This window comes from Electrophorus electricus, chromosome 4, assembly GCF_041902795.1.
Source record: "Electrophorus electricus isolate QZ-2024a chromosome 4, ASM4190279v1, whole genome shotgun sequence".
Classification (NCBI taxonomy): domain Eukaryota; kingdom Metazoa; phylum Chordata; class Actinopteri; order Gymnotiformes; family Gymnotidae; genus Electrophorus; species Electrophorus electricus.
The window spans coordinates 8,192,453-8,214,815 of record NC_137500.1 but is presented as its reverse complement, the minus strand read 5'-3'; the positions used below and the strand labels follow the sequence as shown (position 1 = coordinate 8,214,815).

Here is a 22,363-nt window from a genome sequence, read left to right as displayed (position 1 = left end):
ACAATCGATGCCAGAAATGATTTAATGCAAAGCAGCTTCAGGAAAGCACTAAACTGTCCATTTATAATTAACCTAACACTAACCTGAGGTCGTATAAAACATGCTATGTATTTGTGTTCAGCCAAACGGGTTCTATGCCCCATCAAAGGATGGCATAGTACTGTTTATTTTTCTTTAGTTTAGGAGCATGCCTTAGAAATAAATGCTTTAAAAAAATCTTTTATTCTTAAATTTGGCACATTGGGTAATTTAGATTTTAAGATTACTGTCTGAAACAAAACACAAGCCCTCACAAAAAACAGTTAATCCTTTAAACACAGCAGAATGCATATTTGTGTAGATTCACAAGAATTGATTAAAAGAATGTGGTCGAATGTAACAATAAAACCCTCCTCCCTCTTAAAAGAATTATGTAAGATACAAATGTGTTTCCACATCGGTACTGGCTCTCAGAAGAAAAACAATGGAATGTGGAAATTCTCTCATTTCAGATCCATCTGATCTATAAGAAGAAAGTGATTGATTTACTTAAGACAAATATGGAGAAAATCACCATCAGTAGTAACAATCTCTAAAATCTCACCTTTATTCTCCTCCATGTGTGGATGTTGTACTGTTAGAAGAGAGAAATGTCATGTAATTCACATACCAATCCATTGAAAAGTGAAAATTTCAGTTGAAATTTAAATTGACGCACTATTAATCTCTGCTTCAAGGTTCACGGCCCCAGCACAAACATTGTCCTCAAAAGTGGGTTGATTAAGGATGCCTCCTTCATTTCTTATGTTTATAAGATTGTCTCCCACTTCAAAAAGAAAAAACATTAATTTATTTTGTGAATTTGCAGCTATTACAGTGAATATATCAAATAATCTACAATGAAACAAATACCATTTTGTTCCCTTTGCTGAACATTGTCTGCTCCTCCCGTGGGTGTCATCGGTGGACCTCGTATTGAAGAAAATAAATACAGGAAATGCCAGTATAGAAAAATATTTGTTACACCACAATGAGAAGTAATCATCTGGTCAGGATAAGATGGACATGCAATACTCAAATTGTATTTGCTTTTCCAACATTCTAGATAAATTAGCACAGCGAAATAGACAATTTCCTCACCATTGTATCTGAACGTGTGTTTAACGTCTCCTTGAATGTTGTTGTGTGACAACAATGGAACATTCGTGACACCACCGCAAACTTCTATCAGACAAAATTCCCACAGGTCAAAAACAAGAAGTTCTAGTTTAAATGGAAAGAGCTCAGAAATAGCTTGGGAGGTTTTACCTAGATTTTTCTGATTACGAGGTGGTCCGCCAGACATCATGTATTCAGAATGTTGCAGTGCTACTTTAAATAGCTGCCAAAAGATATGCAAAGCGTAGTTTTACAGTATACAAGCAGGCACTTGAAACGCTAAGGTATATATCACAAAGGAATCGCATATACTAAAGAAGTATGGCCTGATTTTTTTTTAAATATCGTTAAATAGTGCAACTAGACTAAACTAACTTCCTTGCTCAGCTTCTCTGTTTCTGGATCACGATTGTTACTCTACTTCCTTTGCACTTTATGTAGTTATGTAGTTCCGGTTCATACAAAATGATTAAATAAACAGCAATATGATTTTTTTTACTTATTGCTTTTCAGTATTAAGATCTATCAAAAGTGGACTGTATAAACTTACAACGCTTCAATCACACTTCTCTGCCTTCTGGAAAATGTCGATGTGGCAACGTTGCACATCCTGACGATAGAAATGAGCGAATACCAGGAAACGTTGTAGTTCAAGTTTGTGGTCTAGGCCAGCCCATTACTGCCTCCACCTGGCATGGTTGCATACGTACGCTGCCTTTGCAGATGACATATCCCAAGAAGCTCACCCCTTTGCGATGAAACTCACATTTCTCTAGTTTGCAGTAGAGGTGGTTCTGTAGGAGGGTGCGGAGGACAGCCCGTACGTCACGCACATGTTGGTCCAGGGAGGAGGAACAGATCAGGATGTCGTCGATATATGCGACGACAGATCTACCAAGAACTCTCGCAGGACCTCATTGATGTAGGCCTGAAATATTGAAGGGGCAGTGGCTGGACCATACGGCAGGACTGGATACTCAATGTCCAGAGGACGTACTAAAAGCCGTTTTCCATTCATCGCCCTGCCTGATCGTTATGAGGTTACACGCGCTTCGTGAACACCCGGGCTCCCCTTAGCTGCTCGAGCACTGCTGAGACTAGAGGGAGCAGGTATGGGTACTGTTCCAACAACTCGTTGAGCCCCCTATAGCCTACGCAAGGCCTTAACCCTCCATCCTTTTTCTTCACCAAAAAGATACTCGCGGACGCCGGAGATGTGGAGGGTCGAATGTAACCTTGTTGTAGAGCCTCCTTGATGCATTGCCCCATCGTCCGTTCCTCCTCCTGGGAGAGAGGGTAGACCCTACACCTGGGTGGAACAGTGCCGTCATTAAGGGTGATGGCACCGTCCCAGTCACGATGCGGAGGAAGCTGTGTGGCTTTCGAGGGGCTAAAAACCTGCACTAGTTCGCTATACTCTTGGGGCACGGCGAGTTCGTCCCCTGCTTTAGGGCTTTCAATGGACGTGGACTGAAGAGGCATCGCCCGGAGAGGTGAGCACCGTCCCTCGCAGGTGGATGCCCACCCGAGGATATGGTTCTCCGTCCATTTTAAATGGGGGTTATGTGCCCTTAGCCATGGGACTCCTAGTGTGATTGGATGAGAAAGGGAGGGGAGGAGGTAAAAGGCAACCTGCTCCACATGCTCCCCTTGAGAAGAACACGAGGGGTAATATGTGTTATGAAACCCGACCTTACAGGTCCTCCGTCGAGCGCCCGCACGCTTAACGGAGTGAGGTTGGGAGATGGCCTTATCCCTAACCTTTATGCGGAGCCCCAGTCCATTATGTTACCCGCTGCACCTGAGTCAACTAGCGCCGACGCCCCTGATGTATAACGTAAACAGGCAGTCTACACATAGGAAAGGGTCGGGAAATGACTCACCGAATTATGGCGCCTCCCTCGATTTCCTGGTTTGCCTCGCATCCCTGCTGGCTTCATGGACTCCACTGGGGCTTCCACTTACCCGATCGCGGGAACTTCCTCCTGCTGTGGCAGCCCATGGTGAAACTGCCTGCGTCGCTCCTGCAAGAGGCGGTCATATGCGATATCTAGGTGTACCACCTCGTTCAGCGAGGAGGCTTCCGGTTTGCACGTTAATTCCGCCTGCAGATCCGCTCTCAGGCCATGAATAAACGCGTCGACTAAGGAAGGCTCGTTCCAGCGGGTTCCCGCAGCTAGTGTCCGGAACTCCATGGCGTAATCCGCCGCGGTTCTGAGTCCTTGTCTTAGGCGTAGCAAGGCTTGTCCGCATAGCCTGGAGATCACGAAAGACTTTGGCGTGATCAGGCAGTTGGGGTAGCTATCAAAAAAAAAAAAAGGCCGCAGTGAACGACGAAGCCCTCACACTCCTCTGGTTATCCTCTCAGGGTTAGCGATTAGGCACTTTAGTCCTTATGTACATGTGGGGTTGCTCGCTGCTCCGGCCTCGTCGTTAGGCGATTAACATACTGCCCGAGGTTCATAACCAGTGTCGTGTTCGTTGATGCAGGAAAGAAGAGACAAGAAACAGTTCGTTAGCTTGTGGACTTTTATTAATACAGAGCTCTGGAGATGTCACTTCACAACGCAGTGCGAGCGTGATCTAAAGCATAACTTTGCAACAGACAGACTTATAGTTGTCTCGTCTTGCGCCACTTCTACGTTTGTATTTTTCCATCTCAGCCGTCGCCTCTGTCTGACTGTCGCGTACACATGTCTTCTTCCATAATCACACATATGCACGTCTAGGGCATTTCCTGTTATGTCTGGACATACAGTAATTATTTTATTAATTCAAGCATTAGTCCTATTCCATTCTGCGCGTTATTCTCTATTAGTGTAAGCTTAGCATTCATTTAATTTATGCAACCCCACACCAGCGAAGGTATCTCCCCTATCTCCTGCATCTACTGCTCCATAGCCGCCTTCTGGGCAGCCAGCAGGTGAGCCTGCTGTATATAGCGAAGACGTCTGGCCTGATTTTTTTTAAATGTTGTCAAGAAGCGCAATTACATTTACAGCTTTTAGGAGACGCTATTATCCAGAGTGATTTACAAAAGTGCTTTGTCATTTCCTCATAGAATACAGCTTAGCCAGTAGAGTAGGTTAGAGTCCAATATACCAATGATCTAGAATACTATAGAAATACAGGGATCACTGCTGATGCCTAGAAGGGCAAAAATACATAAGCTCTATTTTAGAAAACGATACATACAATAAACAACTAGATGAGTACAACTAGATAAATAAACTTAACTTCTTTGCTTGGCTTATGTGTTTCCAGATCACTACAATTCTTACTCCCTGTTGTACTTCATGTAGTTATGGTTCATAGAAAATAAACCATACTAACCATAAAAATGATAAAATCATATTGCATTTTCTATCTAAAAAATAAATAAATACATTAAAATAAATATATATATATATATATATATATATATATATATATATATATATATATATATATATATATATATATTTATTTATTTTTTTTATTATTTTTTTTTTTGTCTTATTGCTTTTCAGTATTAAGATCTATCAGAATTGGACTGTATACACTTATACACTTGCTTTCCTTAAAACACCCTTCTCCGGCTTCTGGCATAAAGATTCGCTCACGGTGTACATGGCTCATGATGTATGTGTTGTATTTTCCATATATGTTCTCTTTGGATAAATTCTGGAAATAAACACAGATTTCAGGATATAGGGCATTTTGAATTGTGTAATGCCCCCCATAGGTTCCCTGGCATAACTAATCAAGACATCTGCACATCTTATGGAGGCATATAGTTATACACACAAACCAGAAGGCAAGTGCCTATAGCCACATCTAAGAGCCCAAATGCCTGGGATCCTAACTAACTGGTATATCAAATGTCACAGAGCAGTAATAATATAGATGTATACACATCAAAGGAGAAAGCCCGGTGCAGTCTGTTCTGTTCTTTAAATGACTACATCTGGAATGCATGCCCTGGCTTCTGTGTGATGGTGTGTGTGATATTCCACCTCTGGTCATGCTTCTTTCAGGTAGGGCCAGGCTGAGAGAGGTTCATCCAGGGTGGCCACGTTAATAACAGCCCAAACGAAGACATACAGGGGATGGGGATATAACTTTATAACACAAAAAATTTAAATAATTATCTGTCTAGATAGTTTGATCTAAAAATCTAATAAAAATGAATGTTTTACTCACCAAACATGGTGCCTATTTGCAGTATTTAAGACTGGCATAGAGTAAAGAAGGCTTGAAATGCATCTTTCCTTCTCTTTGAAAGGAAAGGATATAATGACCCCTGTGACCTGAAGTCATTTTTCTTTTTGGTGTTTTCACACTATTGCAAACATCCTCGCTGACTAATATTTAGAGTGTGGACTTTCTGTCTGTTACACCACTGAAATATAGGGTAGTTGTTTTGACATGTACATGACACAGTGACATGCTAAAATAGTATTGATCAATTGGAAGAAACTGCCAGTTCACTTCAGAAGGATGACAAATGAGTGTCCATCCAGGCGTTCTGTTGGACAGAGGACAGGGAGCTGAAAAACCGGGCTGCCAGTCCTGGTCTGTCCATTCTAGGTTCATCATCTACCTTGATATAATATTGTCTGGAGGAATGCTGACCAAATGAGCAGTGGTAAGAAGTAATGGAGTATGCCTACTTTATTCTTGTACTTAAAAAGCTTTTTAAAAGATTTATACTCTGAATAGCTTTGTATTTGTCTTTAAGTTAGGCCTATACTCCAGCACGGGGGTGGGGGGGTCAGAGAGAATCACTTTTGTCTGTAATTTATGCAGTTACATGTGATTGGGGAAATTTTGGGAGGTGAAATGTACCCAGTTGAACGGTTCGCAATTGAACCTGAAAAAAAAGCTTTAAAGAACCAGCACTTGGTTCTGAACCTATGGAGGATGGACTTACATTTAGTCTTTGGTTGTGACAGACCTCTACACAACCAATGTAGTCTAGCAGCAGTAAGGGAAGTGTAATGTCCGGGGCCATGATAGCTAGCTAAGATAGCTGTGTGTCAGGTCGGCTGAAATATTTGGGAAATTTACCATGGAATCTTGGTTAAGATAATCAGGTAATCTTATTTAGACATCTCCACCATATGGATAGAAAATTATGTGATTTCTTACATCTGCCGTCATGTAGTTATCTGGCTACTGAAACTCTAGCTAAAGTAGGTTAGCTAACCTAACGCTAACAATCTAATTCGAGCAAGTCAGTTTGACAATTTGCTAACGCTAGCTAGCTTGTCAGTTATCCAAGTTACCATACGCTTCTGCTAGCTATCTAGCAAACAAACATGCCGTCTAACCTAGCTAGCTAAGCCTTCTGTCTAATGTTTTTCAGAAGGTTTTGTTTTAGCGTTTACTTCCATACTCAGAAGTTAGCTAACTGGCTTAGGTAGCTTTCTAGCTACATCAGAATAACACTGGGTTTGCATCCTCGTCCTCGCAACGACGTTGTGTTACTTACTATAGGGAGCACAAATACTGGTATACAGATATATAACTGTAGCGTTAGCTAACTGCCTCACTATGTTACTCTCCAAATGTCATGCATGTAAATTTTACTACATAGCATAGCTCAGCTAGTTAACCTGGCTAACTAAACCGGCTAAGGGCGTTACTCAACATCAAAATTTCTCCTGCTGGCCAACTACTGCAGTTCCGAAATCCTCCCTTAACATGAGAGGACCTGACATAGCTTTTTAGCAGCACATGGGTTTGTGTTTTCACTGTTTACACGGCCAGACCTGGTGTCATGGTTGAGGTAACTAGACATAAGTAGGTATCAGACTGAATTTCAGATATGTCTCTTTTGAGCTAATAAAACTAATCTGATTATGCACAATCCTCATTTCACAATGAGTACTTTCGTTCTCGCTTTGATCCCTGGCACACAGTGGAAGTACTGTGATGCATTGCACGGAACTGTTTTATTTCAGACATGAATAAAATTGTTAATCTGGCGTACGGCCAAAATGAACTAGCATGTGATGACCTCTGTTGATTTAAACTCATCCTGCATGTTCTCTGGAAGTGGGTCAGACTACATATAAAAGTAGATCCAGCTGGCATGTTGCTAGTAAAATATTTAGGAGCCAGTTCACTGTACAAGCAAAAATGTTACAGCTAAGTGACCTTTTACTGGTTAGGGATTCAGTTTCATCTTGGGATAAATTTCACTGTGAAAGATAGTCAATTTCAAAAGGCAGTGTCAGTTTAGTGTCAAGCACTTGGAATAAACAAGACCCTATAAATTGAGCTAGAACCATTTAAACAAGTTCCAATTAATGTAATGTCCACTTACCAATTTAGTATGATACTGGATTAAGCTTTGTTTGTCTACGCCCTATTAGATATAGAAATCTTTTCTCATCATTGTGTTATGTAATTTTTCATGTAGTAGTTTTTAATATATAGGCTTCTAGAACTTTTTATATCTTAACACCTTGATGAATCTGTGAATTAGCATAAGATGTATTATATTTTATGCCATTTTTAGCTTTGCTGTGTATTAATGATTGGTCGAGGTAATTCTGTTGTGTTTTCTGTTCTGATGTCTGCCTTTTATCTGGTATAATAAACATTTAGGTATTTCTACCTAGAAATAAACCAACAATGATTTTGCAAAGAAATAGTTTCACAATAATGGAACCAATCTGAAAGGATTAGCAGTCTCCACAGAACAGCTTTGCTCTCTTATAAGAGCATTTTTCCTCTGGCATCACGAGTGTGTGGTTCCCCCAAATGCAGTGAGTTCTGCCCTGGTGGAACAGATCACGTGCTGCAGTCCACATTCCTCAGGCTCTCAGCATCTATTTGATGCACAGCAGGGCTGAGGGTCAGGGGTTGTGGTGGGTGGGGTTGTTTTGTGCCAAGGCTTGGGTCTTGACCACACTTGAGTTGCCTTCCACTATGACTACTTTGCCTGGACTCTCAGACATTCTCCCTGATGGCTCTCTCTTTCTTGATCCGTCAAATTAAGAGTCTGAAGATGAGATTCTTCTGTGTCTCTCAGGCTCTCTTTAATCACCACAAGCAAGTAGGTATGCTCACAAGTGAGACTGGTTTGTATAGTGAGACTGATTTGTTAGGCAAAGGCCATTTCTGTTTTGCGATTCTAACGAGTGGCAGAAGTCTTCCTCTCATGACCTTATATAAGAAACTTGTTTGGAGATTTTTTTATAAGTGTCTGTTACAATGGAATAACCATTGTTGCTTTTGTTTAAAACATTTGTCTTGAACAGTTGGTGGTTTTTCCTGACATAGATCAAGATTTGTATTGGACTAATATGGTGATTATCCATTATAAATCCTCCTTAGCCTGGGAGCAAACCTGATCTGTATGAGTTGAGCAACACTTCCGTCAGGTGTGATTAGGAAATGTTTAGGAAATGATACTGGCTCGGTGATGTCAGCTTTCACATCTTAGTCCTTAAGCCCACAAGTCTTTACAAAACCAGGATGATTTACTTTTTTATTAAGGACCATTGCTATTATTAAGAGCATTCATTTCTCACATTTCCTAATGTACAACTTGGTTATTGTAGTGAGGTTTGCAGCATAGTGAAACTGGTGCCTGGGACATAAATTTGTTTAAGGCTTGGTTGGAGGGCCTTAAATGACTTCCTCTACTCTGGAATCTTTTTGTGATATGACATGAGGTGCGCTGCAGTGTATTTCAGTATAACATATCATAAGAATAAATATATTGGTCCTCTGCTACATCTCTGATCAGTCATGCAGAGTTTATTTTGAGATAATGAGACCAATCTCGTTATGTGCAGACTCCATAATCTTTCGGCCTTCTTTTTCTAATGTTTTTTTTTTTTTTTCATTTTCTCTTTCTGCTCCCATTACTATTCTTTCCCTCCTTTCTCCTGGCCTTCTTTCTCTCCTGCAACAGTTTGAGCATCAGGTCCATATGGCTGTGTATGATGAGGACATTCTGAAGAATCCTTTCTACCTGGCACTGGAGAAACAGAGACCAGACCTTTGCAGCAGAGTGGCAGAGCTGCATGGCATTGTAAGCATATTTGCTTTTGTTTCCTTTCCTTTGTCTTTTTTTTTTTTACTTGCATCCATTTGTGAATAAACCTTTGGCAGCTTTGTGATTTCTTGATTCCATCTGGTGTAATAGCCACAGTGTCCAAAAAATATGCCAGGGATTAAGTGGAGTTGCACTGGGTTCAAATAGATAATGCTATCTAAGCCCTGTAATGTGTTGTCTGCTGACTACTGGTATGCCAGTAGTGTTACTGGCACTATATAAACTGTAGGTGTTGGGAGAACTGCCATATGTTTGAACACTCAACTATACCGTATGTTTAGCACTGTGAGCACTCATCCGGTTCACAGTGGGAACTTCTAAGTTGTGTGTTCATTTTATAGTAAATGTTTAATTTTGGCCATGAGAGCAAACGGACAGACAGATGATCAGATGAGGTTCAGTTTTTGCCATGTGATGGTTACCATGGCACGCTGAATCAATAGGAGGCTCTGTACAGATAGATCACATTAACAAGATCTTCTTTAAACAACACTGGATTAAAATATTTCTGCAAAAACTATTTGTCTTGTTCTTATCAGACTGGAATATTGATATTGGTGCTGCTGAAAGTCCCTCGGTAGCATATCTGTACCTGTATAATATGTTTTTTTTTGTCTGAAGTGTGAATGACAAAAATAAATAAATAATAGTTTTTACTTTGAGTCTGAAATATCAAGTTGGAAGCATCATGGTCGATTTTCACATCTTTTAACCACAATTGCAGCCTATCATCTTGTTTTGAAACTGACATTTTAGCTGTCAAGGTTGGCCTGGGTGAGTGTTAGAGTGCATTAGACCACAGATACCAGAGATACTACAGAGTGAAATGGTTGTTACTTGAGTATTCACTCAGACTGAGCTGACCCATGAGTTTCTGCTTTGCATATGACTTCTGGTCATATGCTTCAGGTCTTGGTTCCTTGCCATGGAAGTTTATCAGGTGGTTCTTACTCAGCAGCGCAGTTTGAGAGCTATGTCCTCCATCCGGCAGAAGAGGGCTACCAGACCATCGATGGCAAGGTACCCACCCGCAGCGCACAAACACACCCACCTCTGACCAGCCAAATGCAGTTGTGAGCATTGTTTTTAAGCAGGGTCCTACAATGTGTCTTTCAGGAAGTAACCATAGAAAATAACCAGGTGCATTTGGGTTCAGGATTTTCTGTGCCCATTCTATTCGAAGAGACCTTCTACAATGAGAAGGAGCAGGCCTACAGTATCCTGTGCGTCTCTCAGCCCTTCGACTGCAAGACAAACCGAGGTAGAGCGGCGTCCTTCTGTTCCCTCTGCAGAGTCGGCACTTGCAGTGTTATTGGCCTCTTTCCATGTCTAGTGATCATCATGCATGTTCCAGTGACATCAACTATGAAACGCACCACATTCTTACTGTGGGGAAATTTCACTTCAACTCTGATATTTAAATGCAGTTCATTCTGGACGTACCACAGGGCCTACGCAGAATCTGTTTTATTGCATCATTCCTCCAGAAAGGAAGTTTCTAAAGCAGTAGTGAGGAGACTTCAGTGTCTGCAGAATCGCTGACTGTAAGCTTACGCCTTGAGACACACGAGCAGCTCATGGCTTCTGTGGTCCATTCAGACCTGTTCTCTTTTACCTGCACCATTTATCAGTGGAGCTGAGTCCCGTCCCTGCCCTGTCCTGCCTGAACAATGCCGAGGATGCGAGGAAATTCCTGGGCCGCTCTTCCGAGAAACTGGACAAGCTCATCACGGCCCTCTGCCATTCCCTCAAAGAGCAAGAGAGGAAGGGCCTCCGGCATCACATAGTAAGATGGGCTCCTCCTTTCTGCTCCTTCATGCGCTAGAGTATAGCGGAGGATAACCCCACACGCCGTTCCTTCTCCCTAGGACTCCGTACATGCTGTGTACACAAAGTGTCTTCAGTGTTTGCTGAGAGACTCCCGTCTGGTACGTAGAGCTTACTGCGTGCACTCTGCCACTATGTCTGCGCTGGCATCTCATGCTGCGGGCTGATGATGGGAATGTTCTGGATTTCAGAAGGTGCTGGCCAAGCAGGAGCTCCAGATGACTCTTCTCAAGCAGGCAGTAGAGGTGAGACATGAACCTGCAGAGTCTGACTGCCTTCAGCCACTTGGCACTGTCCGCATGCTGCATGGTAGATTCTGGGTGTTTCAGGATGCATTTATGAATAGAGCATCTATTCTTCACACTGCTTTTTTTTTTTGGCAGATGTACATACATCATGGTATCCATGATTTCCTCTTTAGTTACGTGGGAACTCTTGAAGCAAGCCAGGTGTGTGTGTTTGGTTTTGTTTTGGGTTTTTTTGTTAAATATTTGGGGCAATTTGATGTTTTTAACTTTTCCCCTCTTTCTCCTGGATGAGTGTATGCATGCTTTTGTAACTACTTTCTTGTTGCAGTTATACCTAACGTTGATCTATTATAAATCATGCACATTATACTTTAATAGGATGCTGCATTCAATAAAACAGCACGAGGACTGCAGGATTTGCAGCAGAAAGATCTGGGTGTGAAGTCAGAATTCAGGTGAACATCCCTTTTCTTAAGAATGTAAAAAGGGATTTGACGACTTAACTGCTTTCACATCCTTTTTTAGTCCAAAGGTAGTCAGACAATCTGTTATGATTAAAGTCAGAAACTGAAAGCTGTTCCAAGATTTAAAGGGATTTCACATTGGCTCTCTCTCTCTCTCTCGCTCTCTCTCTCTCTCTCTCTCACTCTGTGTGTGTGTGTGTGCGCAGTATAAACATTCCCCGTGCTAAGAGGGAGCTGGTTCAACTGAATCACTGCACCTCCCCTCAGCAGAAACTGCTCTGCCTCAGGAAGGTCGCACTCACCATTATGCAGTCGCGTGGCCGTGCAGGTATGCTGCTGCAAGTTGTGTGTGTGTGTGTGTGTGTGTGTGTGTGTGAGACATTTAAGTGTTTTTAGCTTTTAGCTGCACATGTGGGCATAGTTTTTGGCAAGTGTGGTATAACATATAAACCTATTTCAATGAAAACCAGACAAATCCTAAACAGGAGTTCTACAGAACTAGGAGTTCTACATGTGATAGTGCTATTGACCAACCCACTTCTGTATACACTGATCTGTTTTCTCTCTTTCTCTCTCTCTCTCTCTCTCTCTCTCTCTCGCTCTCTGTAGTCAACTTTAAGGCAATATGTGCAGATGATCTTCTTTCAGTTATTCTGTATCTGCTGGTGAAAACAGAGATTCCTAATTGGTGAGTATAGCGGTAAACCTCCCCCTTAGTCAGCTCATCACATTCAGCTGGAAATAAGTAGTAAAGGCTTTTACTACAGAAACCTTTCTGTGGAGCCCCTAAATGGACCTTTGCCAAAATGTTAAGTCCTGGGGCTTGTACATGTTCACAAGAAACCTTTCGCATGCTCAGCAGACTTGTTTGGATGCTCAAAGTGTGCTCCAGTGTGTAGCTGACTATGGCTCATCATGGAGTTAAAGGGCATGAGAGAAGAGCATGCGTGCACATAAACCTAGGCCTGCCGAGCACTCCCCTCTGTGACTAGCACGTTGATTTAATCGGCTGTGTTTGTGTGCATGACCTGTTGCATTTATTATCCTATTTTTTCCTTTTTTCTTTTGTGTTACTGCATCTGGGCAGCCAAGCTGCAAATGGGCAAAATGGAAACGGATCATGGTTTTAAGTCATTTCCTTAATATAATTCTTTACTGTTAAGGTCATTCTCTACCAAAAATTGTGTGTGGAGCAGGTTTTCTCTTTTTTGCAAATGTCCCTTAAGGTAGACTGTTCATGCGTGCCTTTTTCTTTGAGCCACTGAGAGCATAATTATGTGAATATTAATCATTTTATAAATGTTTGTTCTCCTTTCCAAGGATGGCAAATCTTAATTACATAAAGAACTTCCACTTCTGCAACTCCGCCAAGGATGAGCTGAGTTACTGCCTGACCTCGTTCGAGGCAGCTGTGGAGTACATCAACCAAGGCAACCTCAGTCCAGGGTCCATGGTGAGGGAGAACAGAGCAGAGCTTAGCCCTCCCCTTAGTTCACTTCAGGGTTAACCACTGGCATCTCATCTGACTCTCAGAACAGCTGGACCTAGCATAAAAATGATGCTGTTTTTGCACAGTGAAAAAGTGCATCAATTTTCCAACTAAATAGGACATTGATTTGTATTATATTTTTGGAATATATAATGAGCAATAATATGAAAATGAAAACCAGGCAATATTTGAAGCACTTCACCTGAGAGATTAGACTGTCAGTTCTATAAGGGGAAAATGCTATGATCATGTTATCTTATCACATGCTATGTTAGAGTGGATCCTGTTTTTTTGCTACGAGAGCTCATAAGATTTCTCAACCATTATTCATTCATGTTGTTATTTTCTTGCTTAATAATGCTTTATAGACAATGTCAGATATGTTCTCTGCTGTGCAGGGATCAGGGGAGCTCAGTGATAAACTGTTCCTCAGGCAGAAGATGAACCTTCTTTCTCAGAGTTCTTCTGCACCTATAGACTGTTTGTTTGAGGTGAGAATAAAAGCCAGCTTGCAGTTCTACTCTCTCTTGAAATAAAGAAGATGTTATTTGCAGATTTGACAAATTTGCATTATTTGCTTAAGAACACTGCCATGAATACGGAATGGTAACAAAACATCCTCCAAAAGCACCGTCTCCCAGTGATCCAGGATTTGGTGATGAACCATGCTTTTTCCAGCATGACGGAGCACCATGTCACAAGGCAAACGTGATAACCAAGCAGCTCAGTGTACAAAACACTGAAATTGCCATTCATGGCCATGAAACTCCCCAGATCTCAATCCCATTGAGAACCTGTGGTCAATCCTCAAAAAGAGGGTGGACAAACACAGAAACTGATCAACTCCAAGCACTGATTAGGCAAGAATGGGTTGCCATCAGTAAAGATTTTGCCCAGAAGCTGATATCCAGCATGCCAAGGCGAATTGCAGAAGTCTTAAAAAATAAGGGTCAACACTGTAAATATGACCTCTTTGCTTAAACTGGATGTATTTGTCAATAAAAAGTTAAAAAACCTATGAAATGCTTATAATTGCACTTCACTTTACCATATAAACATCTGACAATAAAAAAAAAAACTGAAGCAGTAAACTTTGTGAAAAGCAAAATTTGTCAGTCTCAACTTTTGACCATGACTTCATGTATGCTACGTGTATGGACGTGGATAGACCTTTGGTGTTTACATGGTTAAACTGAGGTTATTTTGTAATCTATGTGTGAATATCTTATCTATATTCTAAATCTGTGTGTGTGTATGTGTGTTCCATCTCTGTGTCTGCAGCATATAGCGAATGGGAATGATCTTGAGGTGCAGCGCTTGCTCAGTGAGGGTGAGAGTGAGAATGACAGAAGTAGGATGTGTCACCCACTCTGCTCCTGTGACTCATGTGACCTGCGACTGTCAGGGTCAGATTCTCTCTTCCTCTCTCATAACCCCCCCCCCCCCACACACACACACATACACAGTGAGACACACTGACTATTACCGTGACACATTCAATTACGTGACTATTGAAAAGTATTTTCTCTTTTCAAAATGCTACTAAGCACTTAAGAAGTATCTCCGCAACAGCTGTACATGGTTATTTCAACAAGTAATAATAATCCAACTTTATGAATATTATTAAGGATTGTTCATAGTAGGCCTCTTCTTTGTGAACAAGAGAGTGTTCATCTTTTTCTCCTTATTATTTGCCTTTTTCCTCATCCAGGAGGCTGAATGACCCCTCCATAGTCACGCCGTATTCCCGGGATGACCGAGGCTACACTCCTCTTCATGTTGCTGCTATATGTGGTTAGCTGTCTCCTGATATACTTTACATTGCGTGCCCACATAACTTGGGTACCTCCACACGGCTTGCAGTGGTTTCACGAGTAACTCTTTACATGTCATGACGTCTTGGCTGCTCCCTAATGTTAAGAGCTGTGTGTGGGTCTAGTGTGCTCGGGCTGATACTGTAAAGAACACATATGCCTTTAATCAGAATATGTTCATTGCCAGTGTTGCAGGCTTCACTTCTGTAAGTGACTGGATAGGAGACTTGACAGGAGGCAGTATAAATGATATTCCCTGTGTGTGTGCGGGTGGGTGGTTAGGTCAGTCTCTGCTGATTGATCTGTTGGTGTCGAAGGGAGCTGCGGTGAATGCCACGGACTACCACAGTCTCACCCCGCTCCACCTGTCCTGCCAGAAGGGCTACCAGAGTGTGACGGTGAGCGTCCTGCTTTCAGTCACGTCGCCGTGCCGTTCAGGGACACAGACATGGCTGTAGAGGGCCAGCTCCTCTCCCTCACTCTGTCCTCTCATTCTCTCCCCGCTAGCTCCTGCTGCTGCACTACAAGGCGACCACGGACGCCCAGGACAACTACGGAAACACACCTCTGCACCTGGCCTGCATGTACGGCCACGAGGACGTGAGTGGCAGCGAACCCCACACCCAGTCTCACGCACTCCTGCCTGGGCCTCGAAGGCCAGCTCGGGGTGAAATACGCCCAGCATGCTTATGCCTCCCCGGTGGCACTGTTGCGTTATCCCGTGCGTGTGCGTGTGTCTCCCAGTGCGTGAAGGCGCTGGTCCATTATGACCTGCCGGCGTGCCGGCTGGACGTGCAGAATGATAAGGGGGATACGGCTCTGCACGTGGCGTCTCGCTGGGGCTATGAGGGCATCATGGAGGTCCTGCTGGAGAACAGCGCCTCCACGCTCCTTCACAACAAGGCCGGTCAGAGCCCGCTGCACTGCGCGCTCAATGCCAAGGTCAGCACCCCACACAGCAACACCGCACATGCAGAACCCATACCGGAACCTTCCTAGCTATGTACTACTGCGAAGGGTTCAAAGCTGACCACCAGAGGGGAGGTTTGCTGAATAATGCATTTCTATATTTGTGTAGAAGTGTTTGTGAACTAATGTTTGTGGGTTAATTTCCCATTTGAAACTCCCATTTGAAGAATAGGGCATTGCTGATCATGTGGTGCGGTAGTCAGTGTTTTGTCTTCATTCTGTAGGTTCTGTCCTTGCTAGAGCGTGCACACAATAACTCCAGTAAAAAGGGGAGCAGTACTGAGGTAAGCTAAGAGACGACTCTACACTTTTTAAATATGAAAACGGCACCATTCAGAGATGCAACTCCGAACTGACTACATAGTTTTCTTGACTTCCTTCTCTCCGTCAGTCTCCTGGTCACTCTCCACAGCCATCGGAATACAGTAGCCGACGCTCCTCTGTATCCAGTAGCTTCTCTCGCCTCTCTGTGGAGGCCCGCTTGGAGAGTGAGCATGCCCACGACAAGGAGGTGAGCACAGTGCCCCATCTCTGCTCCTCAAGGAAGCTTTGCCTGGGCTCCAAGCGGCTAAGAGTTTCCCCCCTGGGCGCCGAGGGGCTAAGTGTTTCCCCTGTGCTTCTCTGTTCCTCATGGCAGGTGGAGAAGATGCTCCGTGCAGTGGCAGATGGAGACGTGGAAATGGTGAGCCGTTGTTTCACGTTCATTGTAATGTGCTTTGTTTAAAAACTGGAAAGAATCTTGAAGGCATTCAGATACCCACAGCAGAAATCCAAGCTGCAGTGGTTATAGTATTTAAGCTCTGTGTGTGTGTGTGTGTGTGTGTGTGTGTGTGTCTGTGTGTGTGTTGGTAATTCAGGTGCGCTACCTGTTGGAGTGGTTAGATGAAGACCTGGAGGCAGATGAGAAAGCAGAGATGCCTGAGAAGACAGAACTGTGCCACCCTTTGTGCCAGTGTCCCAGATGTGAACCCATGCAAAAGGTTTATTTAAAAACACGCCTACGCTGCTAGATACAGTACACTCCTGTTATTTACTTCCGCGAAATACTTTGTGCTTACCCGCGTGTGTACGCCCGTGTGCCTGCGTGTGTCTCCAGAGGTTCTCGGCGCAGCAGCCGGACTGTCTTGGTGTGAACAGCAGCAGCGTGGATGGCTTCACGCCGCTGCACGTGGCTGCTCTACACGGGCACACGGCGCTGCTCGCCCTGCTCATCCACCACGGCGCCAACATCAACAGCCGAAACGGCCAGAGCGCCACGCCCCTCCATCTGGCCTGCCAGAACAGCCACGTACAGGTGCTGCTGCACAGCCTGGGCCGGACCCTGCCCACCATAACGGGGTGGTGCTTCGGGACTTTCATTTTCCCCCTTTTATTCACCATTTGAGCAGCAAGCAGTCACACACAAACAGCTCATTTCAGTCCTAGTGTCAAACCTGGCATTTCAAGTGATCGCAATGACGACAGCACAGGGAACAAATCTGATTTCCGCACTTCTTTGTTATATAAACGTTACCAGCATTATTGACACGATGACACAACACTGCTCATTACAGGCCATAACAATGATCCGAAATCATCATGTAATTAAAGCCGATTGGGAAGACTCATTACGATCGTTTTCCACTGAATCACAGCAACAGCACCAATAGCAGCATCTTCTCAGGCCTCCATGTGCATGTTGTGTAGGTGGTGACCTCACTGCTGCAGTGCAATGCCAAGCTGAATAAGAGGGATCAGTTTGGGAACACGCCTCTGATCCAGGCCTGTCTGAAGGGACACGAAGAGACTGTGGCGCTCCTGCTGCCGGTATCCTGCGCGCTCCACAGCACTGACGTGTTAGGAAATCCGACTCGAGTACCGGTCCGTTGACCGTCTCGCTTCCTTTATTGCTTATTGCAGAGTGGCGCTTCGGTGAACCTGGCCAATAACCAGGGCAACACAGCCTTGCATGAGGCAGTGAGAGGAGGTCATCAGACGCTGGTGGAGCTTTTGCTGCAGGCCGGAGCTCTGACGCACCTCAGGAACAAGAGACAGAGGACGCCCCTCGACTGTGCTCAGGAGACCGCCAGCAAGGTACCGTCTAACGCCAAACACCTGGCTCAGCCTAAGGCAACGTTTCTCTGCTTGGGTTACCTTTGACGTTGCAAAGTTATTTATTTGAAAAATTCAAATAAAAGCCGCATTTTAGAAATGCACTGTTTGCAAATTGTTTTAAACGTGTGACTGGCCGATTCCAATGCTCAATCTTTCTTTCTAAGAATTATAACAGCATACAGAAACATTTTTGTTTTAACTTTTCGTTTAAAGGAGACTTCTTACATCTCAACATAAAAATGTGCTCTAGGTTATAGGACAAACCTTTTCTTTTCACAGACCTCCAAATAAAATAAAGAGCAATATTTTTACTTTTCCAGATGAAAACAAGTGCACCAGGTAATAGAAACGAAAACTGAAGGCTTTATTATTGTCAGCATGTAGGTCTAATGCAGTCACAGTTATTTGTGTTGTCGCCCTCGTGTGGTGAACAAGTGTAAATATGATCGGAAGAGAAGCGGGTATGTGAGACTAATCTGCCAGTCAATAATTATGGCCAATCGCACAGAAAACCGGCTGATTTCGTTCACCGGCACATTTGTTCAGTGCATCTCTAATGTTAATATTTTTGTTTCCATGTTCAGAGATGCATTCATGTTTAGTTAACAATTTTTTATATATATAAAATAAGAATACCAAATGAGAAAAACAACATTTTGCAGAACACAGCGATTTTGAAGATTCTACAGAAAGCCAGCGGCCCCACTCATGAAGCTGACTTATTCAAACAGCTCTGCACACCCCAAGGAGATGTAGCGAAAAGTACGGGTTCCTCATACCATACGCCACCGAGAGCAAAAACCACCATTACCGCATGAATTGGCATGAATTAGACTTGGCTCTGCGTTTATCAGTGGTTTCTCCTGATGCAGTGCCCTCGCTCGCCCAGAGGATGAAGGAACGGGGAGGTAGTACTGGGTGGAGGCTACAGGAGCAGACTTTACACAGGTAGCAGCAGAGAGCGTGCACCAAGCATCCACAGTGGAGCTGTGCTACCTGTCAACTTATTTATCCATCCTAAACCAGAAAAACCCATGTATCCCGACTAGAACTTCAAAAAGGTTAATAACTTCAACAAAATATAGTTCTTTCTGTCCTTTCTGAATTCTGACATGTTTTGTATCACACAGTATACAGCAGAAGAAATCCTTTCTAGCGGACACAACCACTGCCTCCACGGAGTCTCCGACCCTGGTAACGATCTTTGCATTATGTCTCAAACACTCTTGTGCCCAGCCATTGGTGATGTGTTGCGCTTGTGTCGCTCGCAGGCTTCGGGCGGCCGCAGCGATGAGAGGTGTCTTCACAGAGGGGAGACGGTGGATGGCTGTGTCCCGTTCGGCCACCCCTCGCCACGCCCTCTCTCCCCCGTCCTGCTGGCCTCACAGGGCCAGGGCAGAAGACTGACCCGCTGCCACACCATCCACCAGGACCCGGGCCACGGCTTGGCCCGTGCCCTGGAGCCCACAGACTGCTGCTCCTCCGCCGACCAGATGGCGGAAGCCAGTGCTAATGGCCCACCTGTTCCCTGTCCTAGCCCTGCCCCTGAACCTGCACAGGTTAGCAGAGAGCTGGAGGAGGGCAGTCTGCCTGGAGCAGCAGAGGAAGACGACATGCAGCAGAGGAAGATGAGCCTGGTCACTGCATCCACAGAGATGGACAGCATTGTGGTCTGACATTGTGCGCAGGCTGAGAACTCTGAATGCTTTGGTGCGCTTGTGAAGACTCGGAACAGGTTTAATAAGGCATGCTTCAGTCAGCATTACTGAAATCAACATTACAGAAAGTGCCATCTGCAACTTCAGCTTGTGCTTAGGGCCATTCAGTCTAAATAATTGATTAACTGAATGTGAAAGAAATAAAAACTAAAAATATTCTGACATGGATTGAGAGGATGTGAGAATAGATATATAAGAATGCTTGACTGTTTTCTTTTTATTACTGCTATTGTTATTTTCGAATAGAAAGGGAGGTGAAACTGACAGTGTAGCTATAGCAATTTTGGACTGTAGACAGCCTGACTTGAAAATTAAAGTGTAGCACAACATGACAGATGTTGAAGACAGGCTATTTTAGTGATAAAGAAAACTTTTAGCCTGCAATTTTGTTTTACCAGCACTTTTTAATCATATGAATGCATCATAAAAAGGGATTGTTACACAACACATTTACTGTTTTTATTTTTGCTTTGCATTACATTTTCTATATTATGGAAATTACTGTTTTATATTTAGTTATCGAAAGACTTGCACTTAAGTGAATATAGCTTAGGTATGACTTACAAAAGCTAGAACTAGCGTCTGTATGTGTGATGCCCTTCACAGTCCGTGCTTGTTACGGCTCTCCTACAACCTGAAGTCTTAGAGAGATGCCTCTGACTTTCAGTTTTTCTCCATTCCTCCCATTTGGACCTTTTTCACATTCTGACTTCTGACTGAACGTTAAAAACTTGATGGGTTGCATTTGGCTATTTTTTCTCATCTTCCTCACAATTTGAATGACTGTGAAATGTAGATCTAAAAAGTTCTACTGAAAAAGGAAAAACAAAAAAAGCACCTTCTTAATTTTTCTTAGTCGTCAAATAAATGTGGAAAGTAGAATATCCTCGGTGCATGCACACAACAAATGCAAAAGTGCAGATGCGAGCGCCCTCTGGACAACATTTCAGACATGTACTTTACTCCTGGAAAAGTATATGTTTAGATAGTCTTAAGAGATGGTTATTAGACAGATGCCCTGAAGGTGTTTGGTGTATGCTTAACCTTTTTTTCTGTCAGATTAATCCTAATCCTGGAGTAAGGAGTGGTTTAAAATGGTGTTTTAAGATTAGTCTGCATTGGAGAATGCATTTTTTCCCCCACTGACAGTAACTGTACTTCAGATTTATGGTTGGTTTAGCAGCTCTACATAAATGTGGAGAAAGTTATTTTTGTATATGTGCATTTAAACTGAACTATGTGTAATAATGCAGTGAATGTGCCTTACTGAATCAGTGTCAATAAATCCATAATAAACTCATAAATAAAAAAAACAATGTCAGGAATTATGACTTAATTGTCCTTGATGCCTAAATGATGCTTCTTAGGTTCGGGTACACCCTACCAATGGGGGGAATGTTTATTTCAGCAGGGGAAGACCTGGCTAGATCTACACAGCTGACCTTGAAATGAACCATACCGTTTGAAACGAAGGGCCCTAAATAGAATTTCACTTTCACTGTACAGACTTTCTAGCTGTGCCCAAATTGGGACTTACATTGTAAAATGCATCCATGAGCCCCTTTTTTTAGAAACAGCACATCTGTGGCATTGCACAATTTCTGTTAGCCGTTCTGTCCCTGACATGTGAGAAATCCTGGTAACGCTATTGTGCCTGATGCTAGCTCAAGACTCACAGCTGTGCCACTACCATGACAGCAGTAGTTTTGTGAGCAGAACAGCAGCTGGCAACATGATCATGGCATCAGATAGCTATAGTCCTTAATTTTACTCTTATAAAATGCTCTTCCTAAAATGTTGGTGCACCTCATATACCCGGTGAGTGTGAGTACAAGGTAGGTGTTTCTAATACAGTGGCTGGTGAGTGTATAAGCTGTAAGCAGTAAGCACTCTTAAATCTTTGGTGTTGTAAACGTCAGTGGTAGATTTAAGAGTAGAAAAATGAATTGTGGGAAATGTTTGGTAGAAATAGGAAATTAGATTTTTGCCAGCTTTCACTGTGGGAGTGCCTCAGTGAAATGTGCTGCTAGCACGGGGATTGATGGATGTGTTGAGCAGACGGGGAATCTTATGGCCCTTCTGATTTAATGAAGGAGATGTAGGGAAATGTAGTCATTACCATTATTAAGCGCCAGGGCAGTTTCACAGCCAACCATGCATCACACCGATAGAAAAAGATTAAACCACTTAGTCTAAACGGGCAAAAAAGGAGCACTTTCATAAAAGTGCATTAAATGATTGAAACACCGTTTTTGAAATATGCTTCGCCTTGAGACTGGAGGCCCAGTTCCCACGAGCACTCTTACTTCAGATAGTGTTAAAGTGCAAATCGCCAGCGGATTCATTTGAATATGGAGCGAGCGGGAGGGGGGAGGGGAGAAGGAGAGGTCATCAATTAACACATTAAGCAAATATCAGAATGAAGTGTAGCACGCACGGGCCCCTGGAACAGGAAGAAGAAAGTCCCTCTGTCAGCTCTTCTGTGGCAGGACCTAAAGACCAGAGAACATAATTAATCTGATACCCTTTCAACCTGTTAAATACAAGAAA

The 22,363-nt window shown here is 43.2% G+C and overlaps 2 protein-coding genes across 6 annotated transcripts; one reads left to right on the top strand and one right to left on the bottom strand.

The window, feature by feature from the left end:
- Positions 1-8: 8 nt before the first annotated feature.
- LOC145657451 (uncharacterized) lies at positions 9-3,367 on the bottom strand. 3 transcript variants are annotated; one of them, XM_081712119.1, is made up of 7 exons: positions 3,021-3,367; positions 1,288-1,360; positions 1,120-1,200; positions 892-948; positions 698-805; positions 584-613; positions 9-502 (listed from the first exon to the last, which is right to left on the bottom strand). In XM_081712119.1, exons 1-7 carry the CDS (start codon positions 3,075-3,077, stop codon positions 483-485), a joined length of 426 nt encoding a protein of 141 aa, XP_081568245.1. In that variant the 5' UTR covers positions 3,078-3,367; the 3' UTR covers positions 9-482. The 3 variants fall into 3 exon arrangements, with proteins under 3 accessions (XP_081568245.1, XP_081568244.1, XP_081568246.1); XM_081712118.1 differs by having other exon boundaries at positions 1,120-1,203; positions 3,021-3,360; XM_081712120.1 differs by lacking the exon at positions 3,021-3,367 and adding an exon at positions 1,688-1,792 and having other exon boundaries at positions 1,120-1,203.
- Positions 3,368-5,926: 2,559 nt separating this feature from the next.
- Positions 5,927-21,144, top strand: ankrd27 (ankyrin repeat domain 27 (VPS9 domain)). Of its 3 annotated transcripts, XM_027000982.3 has the most exons (29): positions 5,927-6,212; positions 9,047-9,166; positions 10,100-10,210; positions 10,307-10,451; positions 10,822-10,976; positions 11,059-11,118; positions 11,209-11,262; positions 11,401-11,466; positions 11,644-11,720; positions 11,936-12,057; positions 12,339-12,417; positions 13,050-13,182; positions 13,617-13,709; positions 14,500-14,624; positions 14,930-15,012; positions 15,315-15,430; positions 15,540-15,632; positions 15,777-15,974; positions 16,226-16,285; positions 16,393-16,512; positions 16,639-16,683; positions 16,859-16,981; positions 17,098-17,295; positions 17,688-17,807; positions 17,901-18,074; positions 18,758-18,857; positions 18,968-19,043; positions 19,226-19,289; positions 19,367-21,144. In XM_027000982.3, exons 2-29 carry the CDS (start codon positions 9,065-9,067, stop codon positions 19,769-19,771), a joined length of 3,297 nt encoding a protein of 1,098 aa, XP_026856783.3. In that variant the 5' UTR covers positions 5,927-6,212; positions 9,047-9,064; the 3' UTR covers positions 19,772-21,144. The 3 variants fall into 3 exon arrangements, with proteins under 3 accessions (XP_026856783.3, XP_081568232.1, XP_081568233.1); XM_081712106.1 differs by lacking the exon at positions 11,401-11,466; XM_081712107.1 differs by lacking the exon at positions 17,688-17,807.
- The last annotated feature ends 1,219 nt before the right edge of the window (positions 21,145-22,363 follow it).

Bases quoted from the DNA above. Each gene is read 5' to 3' on its own strand.
- LOC145657451 (XM_081712118.1), bottom strand. From the start codon at position 3,077: ATGAAGCCAGCAGGGATGCGAGGCAAACCAGGAAATCGAGGGAGGCGC. The intron at 1,204-1,287 runs GTAAAACCTCCC...TTTGTCTGATAG, and splicing joins TCGTAATCAGAAAAATCTAG to AAGTTTGCGGTGGTGTCACG. The intron at 503-583 runs GTGAGATTTTAG...TTCTTCTTATAG, and splicing joins ACACATGGAGGAGAATAAAG to ATCAGATGGATCTGAAATGA.
- ankrd27 (XM_027000982.3), top strand. From the start codon at position 9,065: ATGGCTGTGTATGATGAGGACATTCTGAAGAATCCTTTCTACCTGGCA. The intron at 15,633-15,776 runs GTGAGTGGCAGC...TGTGTCTCCCAG, and splicing joins GCATGTACGGCCACGAGGAC to TGCGTGAAGGCGCTGGTCCA. The intron at 16,513-16,638 runs GTGAGCACAGTG...TCCTCATGGCAG, and splicing joins AGCATGCCCACGACAAGGAG to GTGGAGAAGATGCTCCGTGC.